Source organism: Micropterus dolomieu, linkage group LG11, assembly GCF_021292245.1.
Source record: "Micropterus dolomieu isolate WLL.071019.BEF.003 ecotype Adirondacks linkage group LG11, ASM2129224v1, whole genome shotgun sequence".
NCBI lineage: Eukaryota > Metazoa > Chordata > Actinopteri > Centrarchiformes > Centrarchidae > Micropterus > Micropterus dolomieu.
Window position 1 is genome coordinate 20,905,422 of NC_060160.1, and position 17,799 is coordinate 20,923,220.

General features: G+C 42.3%; 1 protein-coding gene across 1 annotated transcript in view; it reads right to left on the reverse strand.

The window, feature by feature from the left end:
• The window catches only part of runx3 (RUNX family transcription factor 3), a 93,935-nt gene that overhangs the window by 19,035 nt on the left and 57,101 nt on the right, over positions 1–17,799 (reverse strand). Inside the window, exons 3-5 of the mRNA XM_046062755.1 lie at positions 8,758–8,999; positions 7,870–8,026; positions 6,413–6,517 (exon numbers count right to left, since the gene is read on the reverse strand). Of these exons, the coding sequence (XP_045918711.1) occupies positions 6,413–6,517; positions 7,870–8,026; positions 8,758–8,999 (504 nt within the window). The remainder of the gene's footprint in view (positions 1–6,412; positions 6,518–7,869; positions 8,027–8,757; positions 9,000–17,799) is intronic.

Here is a 17,799-nt window from a genome sequence, read left to right on the forward strand (position 1 = left end):
AATGTGTGAACTTTCCACTGTGTAGGCATTAACATCACTTTCAGTACTTTCTCTGAGGTTATCATGTTAGTGGACTGCTGCAATAGCGTTGCGGTTACAACAATTGACCTCCCTTTTCTGTGATGTTTCCAGCCTATTTTGAAGAGCCAAGACTTCCTTCTGTGTTTACCAAGAGCATTACAACCTTCTCCGCTCCTGGAAGTAAAAGAAAGACCTCGCTACACCTATTATTTGCTCACTGTTCCTAACCATTAAGACCTGAAGAAATAAATATCCAAAACCGCAGGGTGGTGGTACATAGCGTCTTTTCCAGTAACCAGCAGGTGCCTTCTTCCCACAAACCGTCCCCCGCACCACGTCCGTCCCCACTGCCCTAACGCAGAAAACGGTTTATTGTCATAATGCAGCGGGGGAGAAAATATTCCTCCACTCATGGGCCATTTATTTTTCTAAATGCAGAACGGAACTTTTATTGAATTACGGCTGAAAGGTCGTAATGGCTCCCTCCTGTATGGGTCAGTGTAAATAAGGAAGAGTGAGCACACAGAGTGGGCATTTTACTTCCCTTCATAGGTAGGTAAACAGGAAAGACGCTCGGCTGTTTAGTTTAGAGGGGAGTGTGTAGGGAGTAGATGGAGAGACAGAGAGGGAGAGAGAGCTAAGTAGCGATGTTGGTAGAGCTCGTCAGTGATTCTAAGAAAATGTTTTTTACTTGCATCATCAGTATGAATTAAAAGCGCTGTCTGAGGCTGGCTGTAAATAATTCGGTAGTTCCTAGTGCTGTTCTATCTGGCGTCAGCAAATGCAGGGTGGAAATTTTTGTCTGAGTGGAAAAAGAAAGGGCATTTCACCCCGGGGCTATTGTGTGTGGCTCTGACAGTCATCATCTGGCCTGAGGAGGAGACGCCGCTCTGTTTCAAAATGTTACACAACGTTCTTCTTTTTACTGTTATTTAGCAGAAACGTGGGCATTGACGCTGCAGCAACATGCCGAAGAGCAAACAGAGGCTGCGAGGAGAGAAGAGATGAAGAAAAGTGCCAGTAATGGACAAATGGATGTATTTTCTTTGTTTATAACTCTGTTTAGATGAGGTATTTAGACTAATTAGCTCTGCTTTCACAGGAAAGCCTAAGAACAAAAGCCTAAGTAGGATTACCAACAGCTGTGTGTGCATGTGCATGTGTCTGTGAGTGTGTATATGTGTGTAGCCCTCAAAGGGAGTTGGCCTCAAAGCTTCTAGATGTGGTTAAGGTGGCAACAGTGGTCAAAGAGCCTCCATCTCAGTCCTTTATTTACCCTCCCACAACAAAATTTGATTATATTACAGCTGCTTTCATGTCTGTTCTATCATACTTTAATGACACTGACAGCAGCAGTCCTGCATTGATCCATATCTAACATAAAAACACATAAAAATGTCTTACAAAATAATAGCTTGTCTCTAATATGCAGACATCTTGCATGACTACTGTCCTCATCCGCCAGCCATCACAAGCCTCAGACCTCAGAATGCGGTGAATGTTTTTGTCCCAACACACAAGTTCCTCTCTAAAATCAGTCCAAACCTATTCAGTATACACTGCTGCATTCCAGTGGATTTATCAGTTGGCCAATATTTGCTCTACTTCTAATCACTGGGGCCAAGTATGACGCGTCTGGAGTGACCCCAGGGAAGAGGAACGCCACAGTCGACGGCCTCCAGTCAATGCAGACGCCACAGAGTGTAATTTCTCTGAAGAAGACATAAAATCTCCTCTTTATCTGTTCCCATCTGTCTGTCACTGGTATTGAGGCAGACTATCTTCTCTACAAAATCATAAATTAGATGGTCATGAGTTTGAGGCTAGACTATTTGTGTGTGTGTGTGTGTGTGTGTAAAAGAAAGAGAGAAATAGATTGTGTGCATGCGTAGGCCACTATGTCTCCAGGTTATACATCTGGGAGTCATGGTGAGCCATTAGCAGTCAGGAAAGCACCCAGCATCAGACATGCCACTGTTTTTCCCCTCCCCTGGCACTGATACACCTGTAGGCCTTTCTTTCAAAGACACCCATCTCCATTTTCAAACATCAAAGTTGCCTTTGAGAGAGCAATTCGCACTGAGGGTGAGCCTTTCATGTGATTTGTAGAGCATGGGCGTGGCCGGTGGGGCCGACTTAAAGAGATGGACGCACCTGGCAGGTGTAAGTACGAGCAAATACATACGCAACAACGCACATGCTATCTTTTTGTTGACTTTACAGAGAGACTGCAATATCACAGGAAAAATAACACAGCAAATGTCATTGTTTGTCTATTTGCATACTTTGTACAGTATGTGTGCCAAATGCAAATAGAATCAACCCGCCAACTCCAACATGCACCCCTGCCGCCTCGACTCCCCCCCCACGCCCGCCATTCTCCTCCTGGAGCTGTGTGAACACACCCAGCCGAGCAAATAGAGGCAACAAAACACGACAGCACTTGTGTGATTTTAGTGGATGTGTGGGTCTATGGGTGGTAGTGTGAGCTCTATCTGAACAAATGCAGGTATTGCATTTACACTTGTGGTTAGGGTGTATTCATGTGTATCATTTTCAAGTCTCCTCAGACAATTTGCCACTGTGACCTCACTGAGCCACCGTACAACAGGCTTCCACATCGTCAACATTCAGCTAACAATTGACTGTCCTTTCTGTTTCTCTCACCTTCTTAACCCACAGACCTATATAACAGATTTCGATTTTTAGAAAGAAATAATAAATACCTACCAGAATCATTTGCTGACTTTATTCCAACTCTGTTACAAATTTTTATTTGCTTTCTGATTGCCCAGTCAGATTCAACTGTAAAATAGTTCCTTGTAACTTCAGCGTCACACATGCAGATGGCAGCTTTGAATCTGTCTTCAGACATTCACATGTGTCAAAATGTATTTTATTTCTGCACAAATTTTTATTTACACATTCTTACACAATTGTTTTCTTTATCTTTTCTACACATCTGTGAATCATATCTATTTGTACATCTTTTTCAACAAATTCACTAACTGCTCTGTGTCCCAATACTTTCATGCTAATCATTTTTTTCAGGCTCTAAAAAGGACATACTACCGCAGTGAGAAGTATTTCTGAACAGCATTTCACAAGCTCAAAATATTTCTGGCCCTTTTTTGATCTCTCTGACCGAGCCTGACCTGCGGTGAGTTCACCTTTTTGTTCCCCAGGGGACTGATTCATTTCAGGTCAAGAGATACAGAAATACAAACGGCCCCTCCCCTGTGGGTAAATAGACAGCGACTGATGTCATGGATAAATAAGGGAGTGAGAAGGGCACCAAAAATAAAGTTGTGGGATCTATTGGTGAGAATAATCCAGCCGGGTGCATTATGTGTGTGAGCGGTGGTGCAGAGGCATCTGATAGCAGCTACAGGGAGGGTCTCAACACTTAAGTCATCTGCTTTCCTTTTCTGCATTTCTTTCGTTTTCAGCTCAGCATGCTCTCTCTTGTTTGTCGGATGTGGCGCATTGTTAAAGCTGCCGCTCAGACAGAAGTGGAGGGAGAGTTTTCAGTTGCAACAGCTGTGCTTCCAGTGTGGCCTCGGCAGAAGTTTGATAATATAGTATGACAGATAGATCAGGGGAGGGGGGTGGAGGGGACTTGATGACGAATGCCGGATGCATGATGAGGAAATCAGCAGCAGGGGAGACAAAAATACTTAGCTGAACATTGAGCCTACTTTCTGTTTAAGAACAAAATGCTGTGTGTGTGTGTGTGTGTGTGTGTGTGTGTGTGTGTGTGTGTAAATTAGTGTGAACATTTGTGCCTGTGTGTGTGTGTGTGTGTATGTCTGTCTTACTACTCAAGTGTTTTGAGAAGGCATGTTGTTCTTTGTTACACTGCCGCAGGCGAGCAACGCTGCAGTCCTGTCCATCAGGTTCTCCTGACTGGATCAGTAAACATTAATAAAACCTCCACCCCCCCTGGTGCCAACTCCTGCCATGGCTCTGCTGGCAGCCATGCAAATGCAGGCCCTACGCAAACAGCCTGTAAAGCCATGTGCAGGCCAGCCCCGCAGCCTGCCAGCCTGCGGACAGGTGAGCACACCGTGGGCCAAGTCTGGCTTCAGGCTGTCTGCACTCTATGAATGCTCAAGCTGAGATGTACAGGCAACGTCGTGTGGAAGAAAACTAGGATCAAAGCAGTGTTGGAATATTTAGCTGTCTCTGAGGATGAGATTTGTAATGAAAAAATGCTGCTAGTTTTATGCGTTGGCAGAAGTGTTTCTCTGCTTTGGATCTAAACCTTGTACAGCCCATATAAAGTGGTGCCTTGTGGTTAGAGAGGAATCTGATTATTTTTATGGGCCTAATAATATCTGAATGGTAGTGCGTGTTCCTGTGATTTGACTGTGTCGGGACATGACTGATATTATTCTCCTAGAATGTGCTGCTTGTTTAAATATGAGAAGTCCTTTATCTCATCTTGCAAGTGATTTCTATTTTGAGGCTATGCGTCCTTCGCTAAACTAAACTGGACCGAAAACTCATCTCAGCCTCGCATCTGACAGCTCATTCAAACCAATATAATGAACACTATAAATGTGCTGCATTTCAAAGTGCTTATTCTGTTAACTGCGATCAGATGTTTGCATTTCCTGCTTGATGCAGGATCTGTTTTACTGCAGAGAACCTGGATGTTTTATTCATATTTCAGATCAACTTTGACTCATTTGCACGAGTCAAGCAATCACTCTTTCCAGTGGGTTATACTGAAGGAATTTCTAGTTAATACATATTGAAATCATATTGCAGACGTATTTTTTTTTAATATCAGCCTTCGCAGAAGTTTATTTTCTGTCATTCGATGAATTCCCTCTCAGCACTGTGTAACAGAGTTTAATGGAGCCCTAAATTCCTCCTGCCCTATATTAAACAGTGTCACTTTATAGCACCCAGCGCCAGTGTAAAAGTAGCACGGCCACTCTGACGCCTCAGCTGGAGCCGTAATGTGTTGACAGACAGAAAGGAGACAACCTTAATGTACAGTTATTTCAAGCGGAGAGACACTTGCCGATGCACATGAGAACTCATTTATGCACGGACACACATTAAGGTTTTCGTTTCTCTTTAAACAAAAGATGATCAAATTGAAATCACCCACGCACACACACGCAGTGTTTATTATTAACTAGTCCCTCCCTGCTTTGCAGTCACTGTTCTCTTTAATGCCTCTACAATTAGCATCCAGCCTGGCAGGTGTGTCTGTATGGTGGTAGTAGTGGTAGTGGTGGTGGTGCTATCACTCTCTCTTCCCCTGCTGTGGTCTGTTTTGACTGGGCTAAATCCACCCTGTCCCAAATATCCCCCTCCACAGACATGAGCACAGGCTCAGCAATCAGCCCGTTCACAGACCTCTAAAACTCTGCACTCTGGAACCATTATAAAGCCGCCTCCATAGGTAGATCATGAAATCCTACTCATCTCATCTGCACATACGCCACCAGCCCTCAGCCCCTGACTCATCTGAGTAACACTGCTCTCCACCATCACTAACACAAGCAGCAGTAAACCGCATGAGAATGTAGCTGCGGCTGAACTGTGGCGCTAACAGCTTTAGCACGCCGAGCCTCCCTGCCAGGGCTAACAGTGGCCAGAGTCTGCCCTGTGTTAAATCAACGAGCCACTTATGTGGTCGGTCAGGTACGGCCCCTCTGACCAGCTCTGGGGAAGGTAGGGGTGAGAGATGGCTGAGGAGAAGAAGGAGGAGGGAGGGGGCTCGACTGAGCTGAGCCACCTGCGGCTTGGAGACTCACTCAGCTCCTCTTAGTGGTCTTTGGGTTATGCCTTAATATGCTTTACAGTTTCCTCTGACTGGGCCCTTCCCAGTGCCCCTGCTGCACACACACACACAAACACACAAATCTGCACTACTATACTTGTGAGGACAATGTACTGCCCTACATTCATTCTCTAGAGGCTTACCATAACCGCTACATTCCTAACCCCAACCTTAACCTAGTCTTAATTCTAATCTTAACCCCAAAACCAAGTATTAACCCCAAAGTAAATCTAGTGGAGACCGAATTTTTGCACATGTGATCGTGTGAAGATTTTTATGTCCACAATGTGCTGAATGCATTGTACGCACACATACACACACACCACACACACACACACACACACACACACTATGAGACTTGCTCACAGTATTAGATTTTCATATAACATCTGCATATGACTCATGCATTTCGTTTAGCATGTAGAGATACTGACACCCACCACTTTCTGAACCAGGATTATCTGCTTCTAGCTGGGTGGCTCTGCAACATTGGCATCACACCGCAATGCATTTGAGCAACAACAATAGTAGTGTTGGTGGGCGAGTGTGTGCGTGCGTGTGTGCGTGCGTGCGCGCGCGCGCTGTACTCACTGCGCGGTTCTCGGGGTCCATCCACGGTGACTTTGATGGCGCGGTGGTAGGTGGCCACTTGTGGCGGTCCGGTGAACACGGTGATGGTCAGAGTGAAGCTCTTTCCTGCAGCACAGCAACATGTCCATGAGATGAGTGGAAGACGTGTCATTTCACTTTATGAACGGCCTTTTTTCGAATGATCTGTAAACTATATGCCCTCTTCTTTGCAACAATACCTCGCTTTTTCAAATTAACATTGCCTAATCGCCGGCTTTTTCCCCCCGGTGCAGTCTTTGAATTAAGGACCCAAAAAAAAGACAGAAAAGACAGAGGGCACCTCTTTTGATGGCCTGACTGCGGGTATGATTTAGATTATTGAGAGAATGTGTTCCAGATTGTCCGAAAGGGCTTACAGTGATAGTTTTATTGTTCAACAAGGCAGGTTCTTGCTCCCATCTGCATCAAAGTCCGTGCAGAGGGAAGAAGGCTGTGTAATGAAGCGGGCCCGGTGCTCGTCCCCGGCTCTGAAAGAGGCATCTCTTGTTTAAAAGAGACTGCGTGGGAGGAGGACGAAAAAAAAAGAATCCTCGGGTGGGGTAATTGACTACAGAAATGAAAGGTAAAGGCTACTTTTTAATTTGGAGACGAGGCCCTCTTCCCAGTCATCAAACCACAGCTATTTTAACATTAAAGGGGAATATAAAATTCCAGAGAAGGCTCTGAGCTGAGTGAGAGAAGCTCTTCCTCTGGTCGAAGAGCTTTTGTGAACAATCAGGCTTTTAAATTATTTTTTATTTCGGGACATTTCATTTTTAGTTTCTGAATTTTTTATCACAGCAATTAAACACAGTAGCCTACCCATGGTAAATATTAGATCATACAGCTTTGTGCTGGCGGGGTTTGGTTCGACAAAGTGTCCCAGGACATGAATTGCGAGGTGCTTTTCCATCCATCCCTCAGACATACACCATGTGGATAATTATTTGTATTCCCTCGGATTAAGAAAATTACAGTCACGTCGCAACTGTTCACCGTGACGCAGGCCAGATGTTTTGGATGACACCCGTGGACGTCAGTTGGCAAAATGTGGGCACTCGCCGTACCCATGCCTAAATGACTCCACATTTGCAATTTTTATCTTTGCAATATCGACAGGGGGAAAATATTTTAAATACTATATTTTAAGGAGGATCATGGATCACCGTTTCCTACATGTGCGTCTGTGCAGCATATTTGGTGACCTAGACCTTTAATCATTTTTCACATTCACTTAAAAATAATAACATGCTGTCAGATGTCAGTCGTTACTCCACTTAGACTCAGAAATATGATCCTCTATATTATTATAAGCGCTTTTCCAACTGTTGCTGCAAATGACATTACAAGCAGTTTTAGCCATTCTCTTACTTGTACGTGTGCAGGCCGATGTGCGTGCGCGTGTGTGTGTGAGAGAGAGAGAGAGAATTTCAGCGCACCTCGTCCGCTCCTGCCCACGAAGCGCAGGTCGTTGAAGCGGGCCACTTGGTTCTTCATCACGGCAGAAGCGTTCCTCAGCTCGGCCGAGTAGTTCTCGTCATTCCCGGCCATCACGGTGACCAGAGTCCCGTCGGGGACATCCCCGAGAGCCACGACCTGCACGGGAGAAAGCTGGCGGTCACTCTGGGTCACCAAACCATATGTAGGCTGCGCACTGCGCGCTTATAACCGCATCCGGCTCCCATAATATGAAGCAGGAATATCTCCACAACTTCACCACAATGTCAACAATTAACGATTTGTCTACATATCTGGGAGATTTTATTAGGTATCCGCCCTCCAATATAGACTAATGGCATTTAAATATAATTTATATTATATAGAATTACCTGCTCTATCACTGATATTTATCCCGAATACATGATATAGACAATGCAAAGCGTCACAATGACACAAGCCACAAATATTTACCTAAGAAGCATCATCATCATCGCAAATAAATATAGGCTACTGCTAAAATAATGACTTCAGATCTATTTGCTCAGATTTCTTGTAATTTCAGAGCTGTTGTCTGTAATCATTTCTGTCCCGATTTAAGATGTTATTTTTCTGGACGGTGCCGTCAAAAGCCAATAAAAGCAGAGCATATCGTTTTAACAGTAATGTCCAACACAGTTTCAAAATGCAGAATCCATAAAAGCCCAATTCCTAGAGCTCTAATTATTTACAAATAACTATAATTAAATTGCCTCCTTAAAATATGTCTGGTTCGCTTAAATCCGTTTTTAAAAAGTATTTTCTCATGCATTTCCCGCAGTTAGAAAACCACAGAGTGCGTCATTAAAATGAAAATATAATAAATAATCATTAAAAACCATGTGTCTTGCCTTGAAAGCCACGGGTAGCGTCTTGTTGCACCTCCAGTGAGACGGGAGGACGGAGCAGAGGAAGTTGGGGCTGTCAGTCCGGACCAGCTCGCCGGCGTGATCCGCCAGGACGTCCACCACGTTCCTGGTGTCCGGTCTTGACCTGAGGGGCCCCGGGGTGGCCATGGCCCCGTTGCCGTCTCCAATCTTACTGCAGGGGAAGGACGTGGAGGGCGGCGTGAACCGTCTGGTGGTGGGCGGCTCTACGGGAATATGCATCACAACAGCTTGGGTCAGTGCCACCCGACTGGGTTGTGTCAGAAGAGCAGGACTCTCTGGGAGGAAAAACTGTTTCTTTTTCTTGTCCTCCAGACACCGATGGTCTCAGGAGTCCGCCGTGTGTGCGCAAAGGATGGAGGCGGGAGCGCACTAAGTCTGAGTGAAGAGAGCTTCCTACCTTAAACAAAACACTGTGGTGACTGTGTGCTAAATCATCTGCACAGGATGTGTTAGCATGAGGAACATTAGGGTTGCTCTGGGTTTTTTTCTCTCTAACTTCAGCAAAAAAAACGGACAAACAAAGTCTTCAAAGAATCTCACAGTGCTGAACTTGTCTGATATCGGCGCTCTTATCTGTCGCACACTTGATGGACAGTTTCAGCCGCTGTACACAATATAGGCTATCAGTAAACTACTTGAGCTTTCACTTTGAAATCTTAAATCAGTCAACGAATCCCCTAAATCATTTAGGCTACTGCCGATCAGTGACAATCTGTTGGCAGTAATAAGGTAATCCAGCCACGATGCGAGAAGTTAGACAGTCCAGCTGACTGGCTTTCTCGGCTTAAGTTTTAAAAAACAGTAATATCGGCTACACAGCCAAACTTTTCCAGACGCCTGCAGATCTCACCAGACTCCACTGAAACCCCCCCCCCCCCGCAAAACTAAATTGATCAAACCCGAATATCTACAGTCAAACTGAAGTTGAAGTACATCAGTGTCCTTTTCTTGCGTAAAAGTTCATACAACTTTATCCTTGTTGGATCTTCCCCACAAACGAAACTTGTTCTGGTATAAGAGGAACTGTCCTGTTGCTCCTGTTAAATTTCCTTTAAAGTTATCCTTTTGCGCTGCCTTACAGGGCGCGAGAAGGAGACGCGAGGCTGAACGGAGTGCTGAGTGCCGCGATATTATTTTACCCGAGTCATTTTAGTGTTTAGTGGTTGGGAGTGCGGAGATGATTTCCACCAATGAATCTGCTGGGCTGGGCTTTCACCAGACCAATCAAACTCTCCCGTGCTCCTGCTTCAGCGCTGTTGTCACACACAGACTGAATTATTGATACCTATCTGTGCCTCTCTCTCTGCTTGTGTGTTTATTATTTTTTTTATTTTTATTTTTTTTTACAGCATTTATACGTTAACATGATGCAGAGAGACATTAGACAGTTTGAGTTATAATAACTTTTTGAGGAAAGGACGCATGTTTTACAGAATTGTATAAAAAAACAATTATTTATTTAGACAATTATTTATTTTTTAAACGACAAGACAGTAAGCACAAGCAACGTTGACATTAAATGAAGAACGTGTACATTTTTTAATGTGATGATTTAAACATGTAAAATAATTGATTCTGGTTTAATGCCAAGCAACCTCTGTGTTTTTATGAATTATTAGTCTTACAGGGAGCCTATTTTATTGCTTAAATAATATATAAACGGAAAGGTCTGCACCTTTTATACATGTCACACTGGTTTGTCACAGCACTTTCTCTGACCTATTTTTACCTTGCCTTATTTATAATTCTAAAGAAGGGTTGAGACTGCAGAGAGGCCTGTGGTTTTAGTCTCATTTATTCATTTTGAAATGCTATTATATCTGGCTGCTTCGCACCTTCTCTCCAGGTAAATAACATTTTCATAAAGTGAAATTAAGGGTCTAAGACAGATCCGTATCACTCTAATTGACTGAAGTGAATTAATAAGAATTAAAGCAAACAGACAGATGTATTTCTTCCACATCAAACGGCACAATATACTAATAAGTGTGTGTGTTTGTGTGTGCCGGAGGCTGAATTCATTAGAAACCTGAAATGTTGAGGTTTACATCAAATGACGGCACACCCTGCAAACACTCCGCCATGCTGCTTTCTGACACTAGTTGGCGCATTTGCCTTTTCAATCGCTGTCAGTTCAGACAGTCTGAGGCAGACATTTCACATCTGCAGAGGAAAAGGAAACTTTTATTTGCGCCCAGAGATTGTCAGAAATCTGAATTAATATCGACTTCAGCCAAATCAGTTAAACGAACTCAACTTGTGAGGTGTTTCTGTCGTCAGAAAAAGCGCCGCTGACATTTGTTTTTTCACGTCTACGTTTGATTTTCTTCCTGAATCACAATAATCTTTATTAGTGATGCAAATTAAATGATTATAAAAACACTGGAATTTATTCGTTTATAAACCGTACACTGAAGCCATGTGATGTATTAGGGTTAACCTTTCCGGCTCTATTAGGACATAAAAAGAATTCACTGGTTCACCGTTTTGTGTCTTTTATTATAAATGCATAAGAAAATTCTCAAACATCGCTTAAAATACTGTATATAAGTTTACCTTGTTAGCTCTAGTGAGCATTGACAGAGTTTATTATTAATGAGGACAGTAAACATTAATCTGAAAGATTTGGCGACTTGATTGGTTTTTAAATTAATTAAAAAATTCCCTGTAGCTCTGATGTAAAAAAAAAAAAAAAATAATCAAATTTACCAAAAAAATAATTATTGAAGAATGATTTAAATTAATTAATGCAAACAGGAAATATGTCAATAAAAACAATATTGAACATATCATGTGGATTTTCCTTGAAACGCATTTTTTAAATGCATTCAATCAATCGATGTTTCATTTTTATAATAACACATTTTACTTTTCGTGCGCGCTCCCGCCTCTGCGTGCGTGTGTGCGGTGGTTTTTAAGTTGTTTACTTGCATGAGAATAAATTAAGTGCAGTTAAGTGGTGCAAGGAGTCATCGCAGTGGCTTCAGATTTTTCCTTAATTTCTCTTCCTATCACACTAAATCAGAGCCACAGTCAGAGTAAGATTTGCAGAGGAAAGAAAAGGAAACATTAAACACAAAAACAGACAAGTCCCTATTACAGAAATAAGGCTGGAATAATATAGCTTATTTTCACAATTGCTTTTTATGTGGCATCAAACCCAGCAACAAACCTCACAGTATCAGTGGTGGTCGGCCAGCGCACTAGTGTACTAACTACAAATCTCTTAAAGTTATGTATAATAAGGTTGCTAAAATGTAGTTCTATAAATCAAGTTCACATAAAAACATCTCTCTGTGTCTCTCTTCATTTTTCAAATTTCTCATGAGAATTTTCTTTTTTTAACAGTGCTTTGGGGTCACAGAAATATTAACCAAGCTTGTGGCACAAGATACATCTTGTTTGTGGTTGTTTGTTTGTTCTTTTGGTGATAGGTGTGGTTGCCACCCAATTGTTTTGTATTCACTATTTTACTTTAGAAGTGATACCAGTCAGAGAAACATATTTAAATGATGGTGATACAGTCATTACCATCATGTGACCACCTGTGAATTCAGACAACAGAAATCTTGTGGTCCTTGGCCTAATGTGTTTTGATTTTAATGTTTTTGATTTGTAAATTTAGGTGAACCCCCCACAGACACTTATTTCACAGTTGAATCACTCCGTGCAACAGCAGCAGCTAAATCCCTACCATCCTAACTGCAGAAAATCGCCTCTGATCAGATCTCCTATCATGCAGCCTCTATTTTGAGTACAGCTCGACTGGGACAATGACAATGCCGGTGATATTTTAGTCGTCCTCCTGCGCTAGTTCATTATTAATATGTGACCGCACGCCCCAGCTATACCCTGCTCAGCCGTAATGTGCGCTCCGGGCGCCTGTCACATTTAGACCTCTGCATTTCAACATGCAGTTTCTACAGTTTCAGCCACACAGGCATTGAGGACAGAGCCCGCTGTGCCCCTGAACGATTTTTAATGATTCGGGTGGGTCGAGCCTGAAATCAAGACAGATCTCGTGGAGGATATGTGAAACCCCGGACCCACCTCAAATAGGCCTCGGCATATGTGACTCTTACCATTCAAGGATAAAAAGAAAATGGATCCTTCAGATATAAATCAAGAAATCACATCATTGATTGCTGATGGTCGCTCTGTGAAAACTTATTACTGAGAGGCTGCCTTCAGCTCTGTATTCCTGACCTGAATCATTATGAAAGCTCATAACAGAAAAACGTCCCCTGTGGAATCACAAAATGGTTTGTTGGCAATAAACATATGGCAGCACCATGGTCAAACGGTTCTAAATGGGACCTAAACAGATGTACAAAATTATGTTTAACTAATGCTGAAGTTCCTTGGAGTCCTTACAAGGACACACTTCCTCTTCTGTGAGTAAAGAAACAAAGGAAACCCCACTTACTCTAGGTTTTATGTGTAATGAGTCAGATTGTAAAGACTAATATGAGTATGATCCCCATTAGCAGAGAAACCAGTGGAAGCCTTTGGGGTCTGAAAACTTATACCTGCCTCTAAATGCCACCCACACTGCTTTCAGTGCCACTTAAAAGTCACTTTGAAGATAGGGACAGTCTAAGATACGTGTAGATCCCTTTAAACTTTGATTTTTTTTTTTTTTTTTTTTTTTTTTTTTTACTGAATATGATCTATTAGCCTGTGTAAACTCCTGGGCTATTTTCAGATGTGCACACATAAGCCTTTGGATGGGTAGCTATTCATTTGGAAAAGGGGGCTACAGGGGCAATTAGAAATAGTTTGAGGTTTGCCGATGACATAAGACAAAGATTTCTATCTTTAGAGGAGCTGTGGCGGTCACACATTTCTGTACATTCACAAATTACAGGGCAAGCTTTGGCCCTCAACCCACCGAATGCATTCCTTCCGAAAAGTGTCTGCTCGAATTTCAGCCGGGGGTTTCTGCTCAGTGGAAATATGAGTGTTCTGAATGGACAACTTCTATGAAATGGAGTTTTATTCCTCTCGGATTAAATTAGCTCTACTTTGGGGCTCGGGGTATTTTTTTGTATGAATGATGAATTCTGCGGTGGCTGTGGAACGCCGGGCTTGTTTACCCTTCCCTCCTTTTTCTTTTTTTTTCTGAAACGTTGCTCGCTATGAAATGGACTTTTTCTGCTTGATATGACAAGAGTGTCTGTGATTAGACTTCCAAGCATGATGTAAGTCACCAAGGCTATTTGTGCCAGTCCCCTCAAAGCCAAATCATATTCTAGCGTTGGAGTGTTTATATACACAAGTATATGGAGAAACTTTTAAACAACAGTGAGTGGGTACAGACTGTTTGGGTTTTGGGCTCTTGCTGCTCTGATGGCTGATTCTCTCTCAAATTTTGATTATATAATGTGTCAGCACATCACAATTGGTGGTCACTTTTGTCCATTTTGATGTTCAGACAAGAAAATAGGAAACACATTGAACAATTTTGATCACATAAATTTGTATGTTATTTTTTCTCCACCATGGCTGTCTGTGTTAGTTTTTATGATCACTGGAATGCACTTGTGTATTCAAACTTTGTTTTAGCTCTTAGTGACCCTAAAAACGTTATTTTAATTTTAAATTCTATAGTTTTCTTCTATAATTTGCCCTCTGTAGTAGCCTACTTTATATATCCAATAACTCATGAGAGTGTCAGGCCCCAATTCCAGATCCTTGAAGGCGTTTAGAGTATATATTATCCTAAAAATGATGAAGAGGATGATGACGTTTCCAAACCCAGCAGCTAATTACTATGCAAGCGTGATGAGTTGAGATGTAGCAGTCACCAGAGGAGACAATGAGCACAGTCATCTCATGCATCTTTAATATTCTGCTTACATTTTGTAATAGGTGCACAGCGGAGCCAATAAGGGCTTATAAGAGCCCTCTGAATCAATTGAGCAGCCTAGATGATTTTTTTCTGTCTGCTAAATGTAAATGGACTTTTTAAAGAGCACATTCGTTTTCAAACATACCAGGCATGTATTTGTAACTGACAATTAATTTGGTATTGAATAAATTATAGGAGGAGTTTGGTACTGTTGCTACTTCTCAAGAGCAGTGGTGGAAAGTAACCAAGTAGGCTACATTTACTCAAATGATTGTACTTAGGGACGATTTTGAAGTTCTTGCCTTGAGTATTTCTATTTTATGCAACTTTAAACTTCTACTTGAGTATATTTCAGAGGGAAATATTGTATTTTTTTACTCCGCTACATTTGTTTAACACTTATAGCTAATTAGTTTTCAGATTAAGCTTCTACATTTAGAATAAAATGAATGATACGCTTATTTAATATAATATTAAATATTAAACCAGTGGTTATGTTTTCAGTTTGTGACCTGTTGAAAAAAGCAGTGTCTAAGGCTTCAGATATAAATGAGTTGTTAGCAGATTGTTTAATTCAAATAGCAGTTCGATGCCCAGAGGTAAAATGACCCAATATTAAATAAATAAGTAAAGATGAGACAATTGTTGTTTTTTTTTAAGTAAAAATGTGTAGCAGATCTTTTTTCATCTTTCATACTCAATTATTCATTCCACGACCCCTCAAATATATCTTGTGACCCTTTGGGGGGGCGCTGATCACCAGGGGTAACAAAAAAATGGGACTGAATGGAGTGGTTCTATTGGTAGAAACTCTGTTTAACTGCATATAAAGTTGTTGAAACCAGCTCCACCTCGACCAGCTAAAATGCTGCGTACACATTAATGCATCAGTATTACAATCTAATACTATAATTTTTCTACACCGGGTTAACTTTTCAGCCATCTGACTTATGATACTTTAAAGGGACACTGTAATTTTTGAAAGAATAAATAATACAGTCTTTTTCTTACAAATGTAAAGTTTAACTCACCATCAACAATATGCACCCTTTCTCAAATCACTACACTCGGGTTTTACTGCTACAGCCTTACTTGGTCTGGTATGACCAGTAGCTTACAGTGGCTAATGTTATCTTACTTTAGATAGATATTGCTGTGTAACTGATTACTGAGTCAGTTTCTGACTCTTTCTCTTACACTCGGCTTTACTTTTGCTATTATGCTGTAATCATAACCACTTGTGCCTACAGTGGTCGCCGTTCAGCAAACGTTTCTGAGTTTAAGTACTGTACATTTTGATCTTAATAGCTTTTTTCACCATTGCTCTCGACGGGGCTTGGTGTGTGCGCATATCTGACTGCACAACCAAGCATGCCTCCCATTCACAATAACCACTAAAGTCATGAAAGGCACAGCGAGACACTGTGATGGGTTCACTGTGATCAGCGTTTGGGGCTTGAATGTGGTCAGGCCCCCTCCCTGTCCTTTCAGTGGCAGTTCAATGGCACACACCACACCCGAGGCAGGCAGGGGGGAACGCGCCGTAAACCCCGGTGTCACGGTCGCTCCGCCCTCACGTAATCCGTCGGGTACACTCACCCAACGATGACAGTCAGCAGCCTGTGATGTGGTTCCCAGGCCTGTTTATTCTTTGAAAACCCACTAAAAGTAGCATTGGATGGTAAGCTCACCAAAAGGACTCAGTGCTATTATAGGAGCACTTTGGGTTGAGTTTTGATCTGGTGGGTTTGTAAATAGGGCCCTGCCTTGCTGCGGGGCACCACTTTTGGGCTATATTGTTTAGTGTGACCTGAAGGAAGCTTTTTGATATTCATGGTGATTTGTAACCTGGAACAAAATGTCAAGTACACAATTGATATGACTTGTGGCGCTTAGGGTTGTGTACTTCATGAGGACATCAGTGTATGTTTTTCATAATGTTGATGATGATGGACAAAGGCCCACAAAATGTGCCCTGCTCTGCTTTTCTTCATTTCACTGAAGGACAGATTGCATTTTTTTTCCAGGGTCTTTATTTACCCCTGAAAGTCAGTATAACTTTTAAATCTAAATGAGTCCCATAAATACGTCAACTCCCCCATTTTTTTCAGTTGTGGTTTTTAGTGTGAGCTATAATCATTTCTCATCTTTCTTTGTCTCTGTGTCTGTCTGTCTATTTGTGTGTAACGACACACACAAATCCACATACACACACAAACACAGTGTGTTTCTCCTTTTCTAGCGAGAGCTTCTGATGCAAGGGCGGCAATCTGTAATCTGTAGTAATTGCATGTTGCAGAAAAACATTTTTCCGCTGTGGTAATCGCTGCAATATGTGCAGTTACGTTGCCAAAGTGACAGCACCCCCACCCCCTACACACACACACACACACACACACACACACACACACACACACACACACAAAAGAGTATCCTGACTCACTCTGACTTTGCCAAAAGTGTCCAGTTAAAGATCTGGAGAGTGCTTCTCAGGATGACTGAGGGACAAAGACATATAGACAAGCAACTAGTATTGTGACAAACATGGGACTGGTAAGCGCGCGCGCGCGCACACACACACACACACACACACACCTGTGAGGTTGTCATGCTGCATTCACCTTCTGCAAAAGATTTATAGTTCCTGCAAGTGACAGTTTAACTGCCATGTATCCCCGGTGCCAGAGCCCTGCCAGAGCCCAGCTGCCACACACCAATCTGGAGACGAATCTTTCACAGGAGCCACATCAATTCACTCTCCCTGCACCTTTTTAACAGCTACCACACAATGCAAGCAGGTGTCAAAATTACAATGAGGCTAATACTAATCCCCTAATATTACTTACGTCCTGAAGAATTGAGTCATTTGTCAAAGTTCCTCCTGATTAGTGGAAGTTGTAGCCACATTAAATGTTGGGAGTGTAGTGACGGTCTGTGGCTGAACCATTGATGCATATTTATCAAACCATTGTCTACCATTTCACCGCTCTCTGTACTCAACTCTGTTTGACTGCGGCGCAGGTTTATGAGGTCATCATCACCGTGAGACTGAGGGTAAACTATATTGTGTCGAAAAAGACAGCACGTTTTACTTGCTCTTCTCACTGCCTCAGCAAATAATCTCTCTCTCTCTCTCTCTCTCTCTCTCTCTC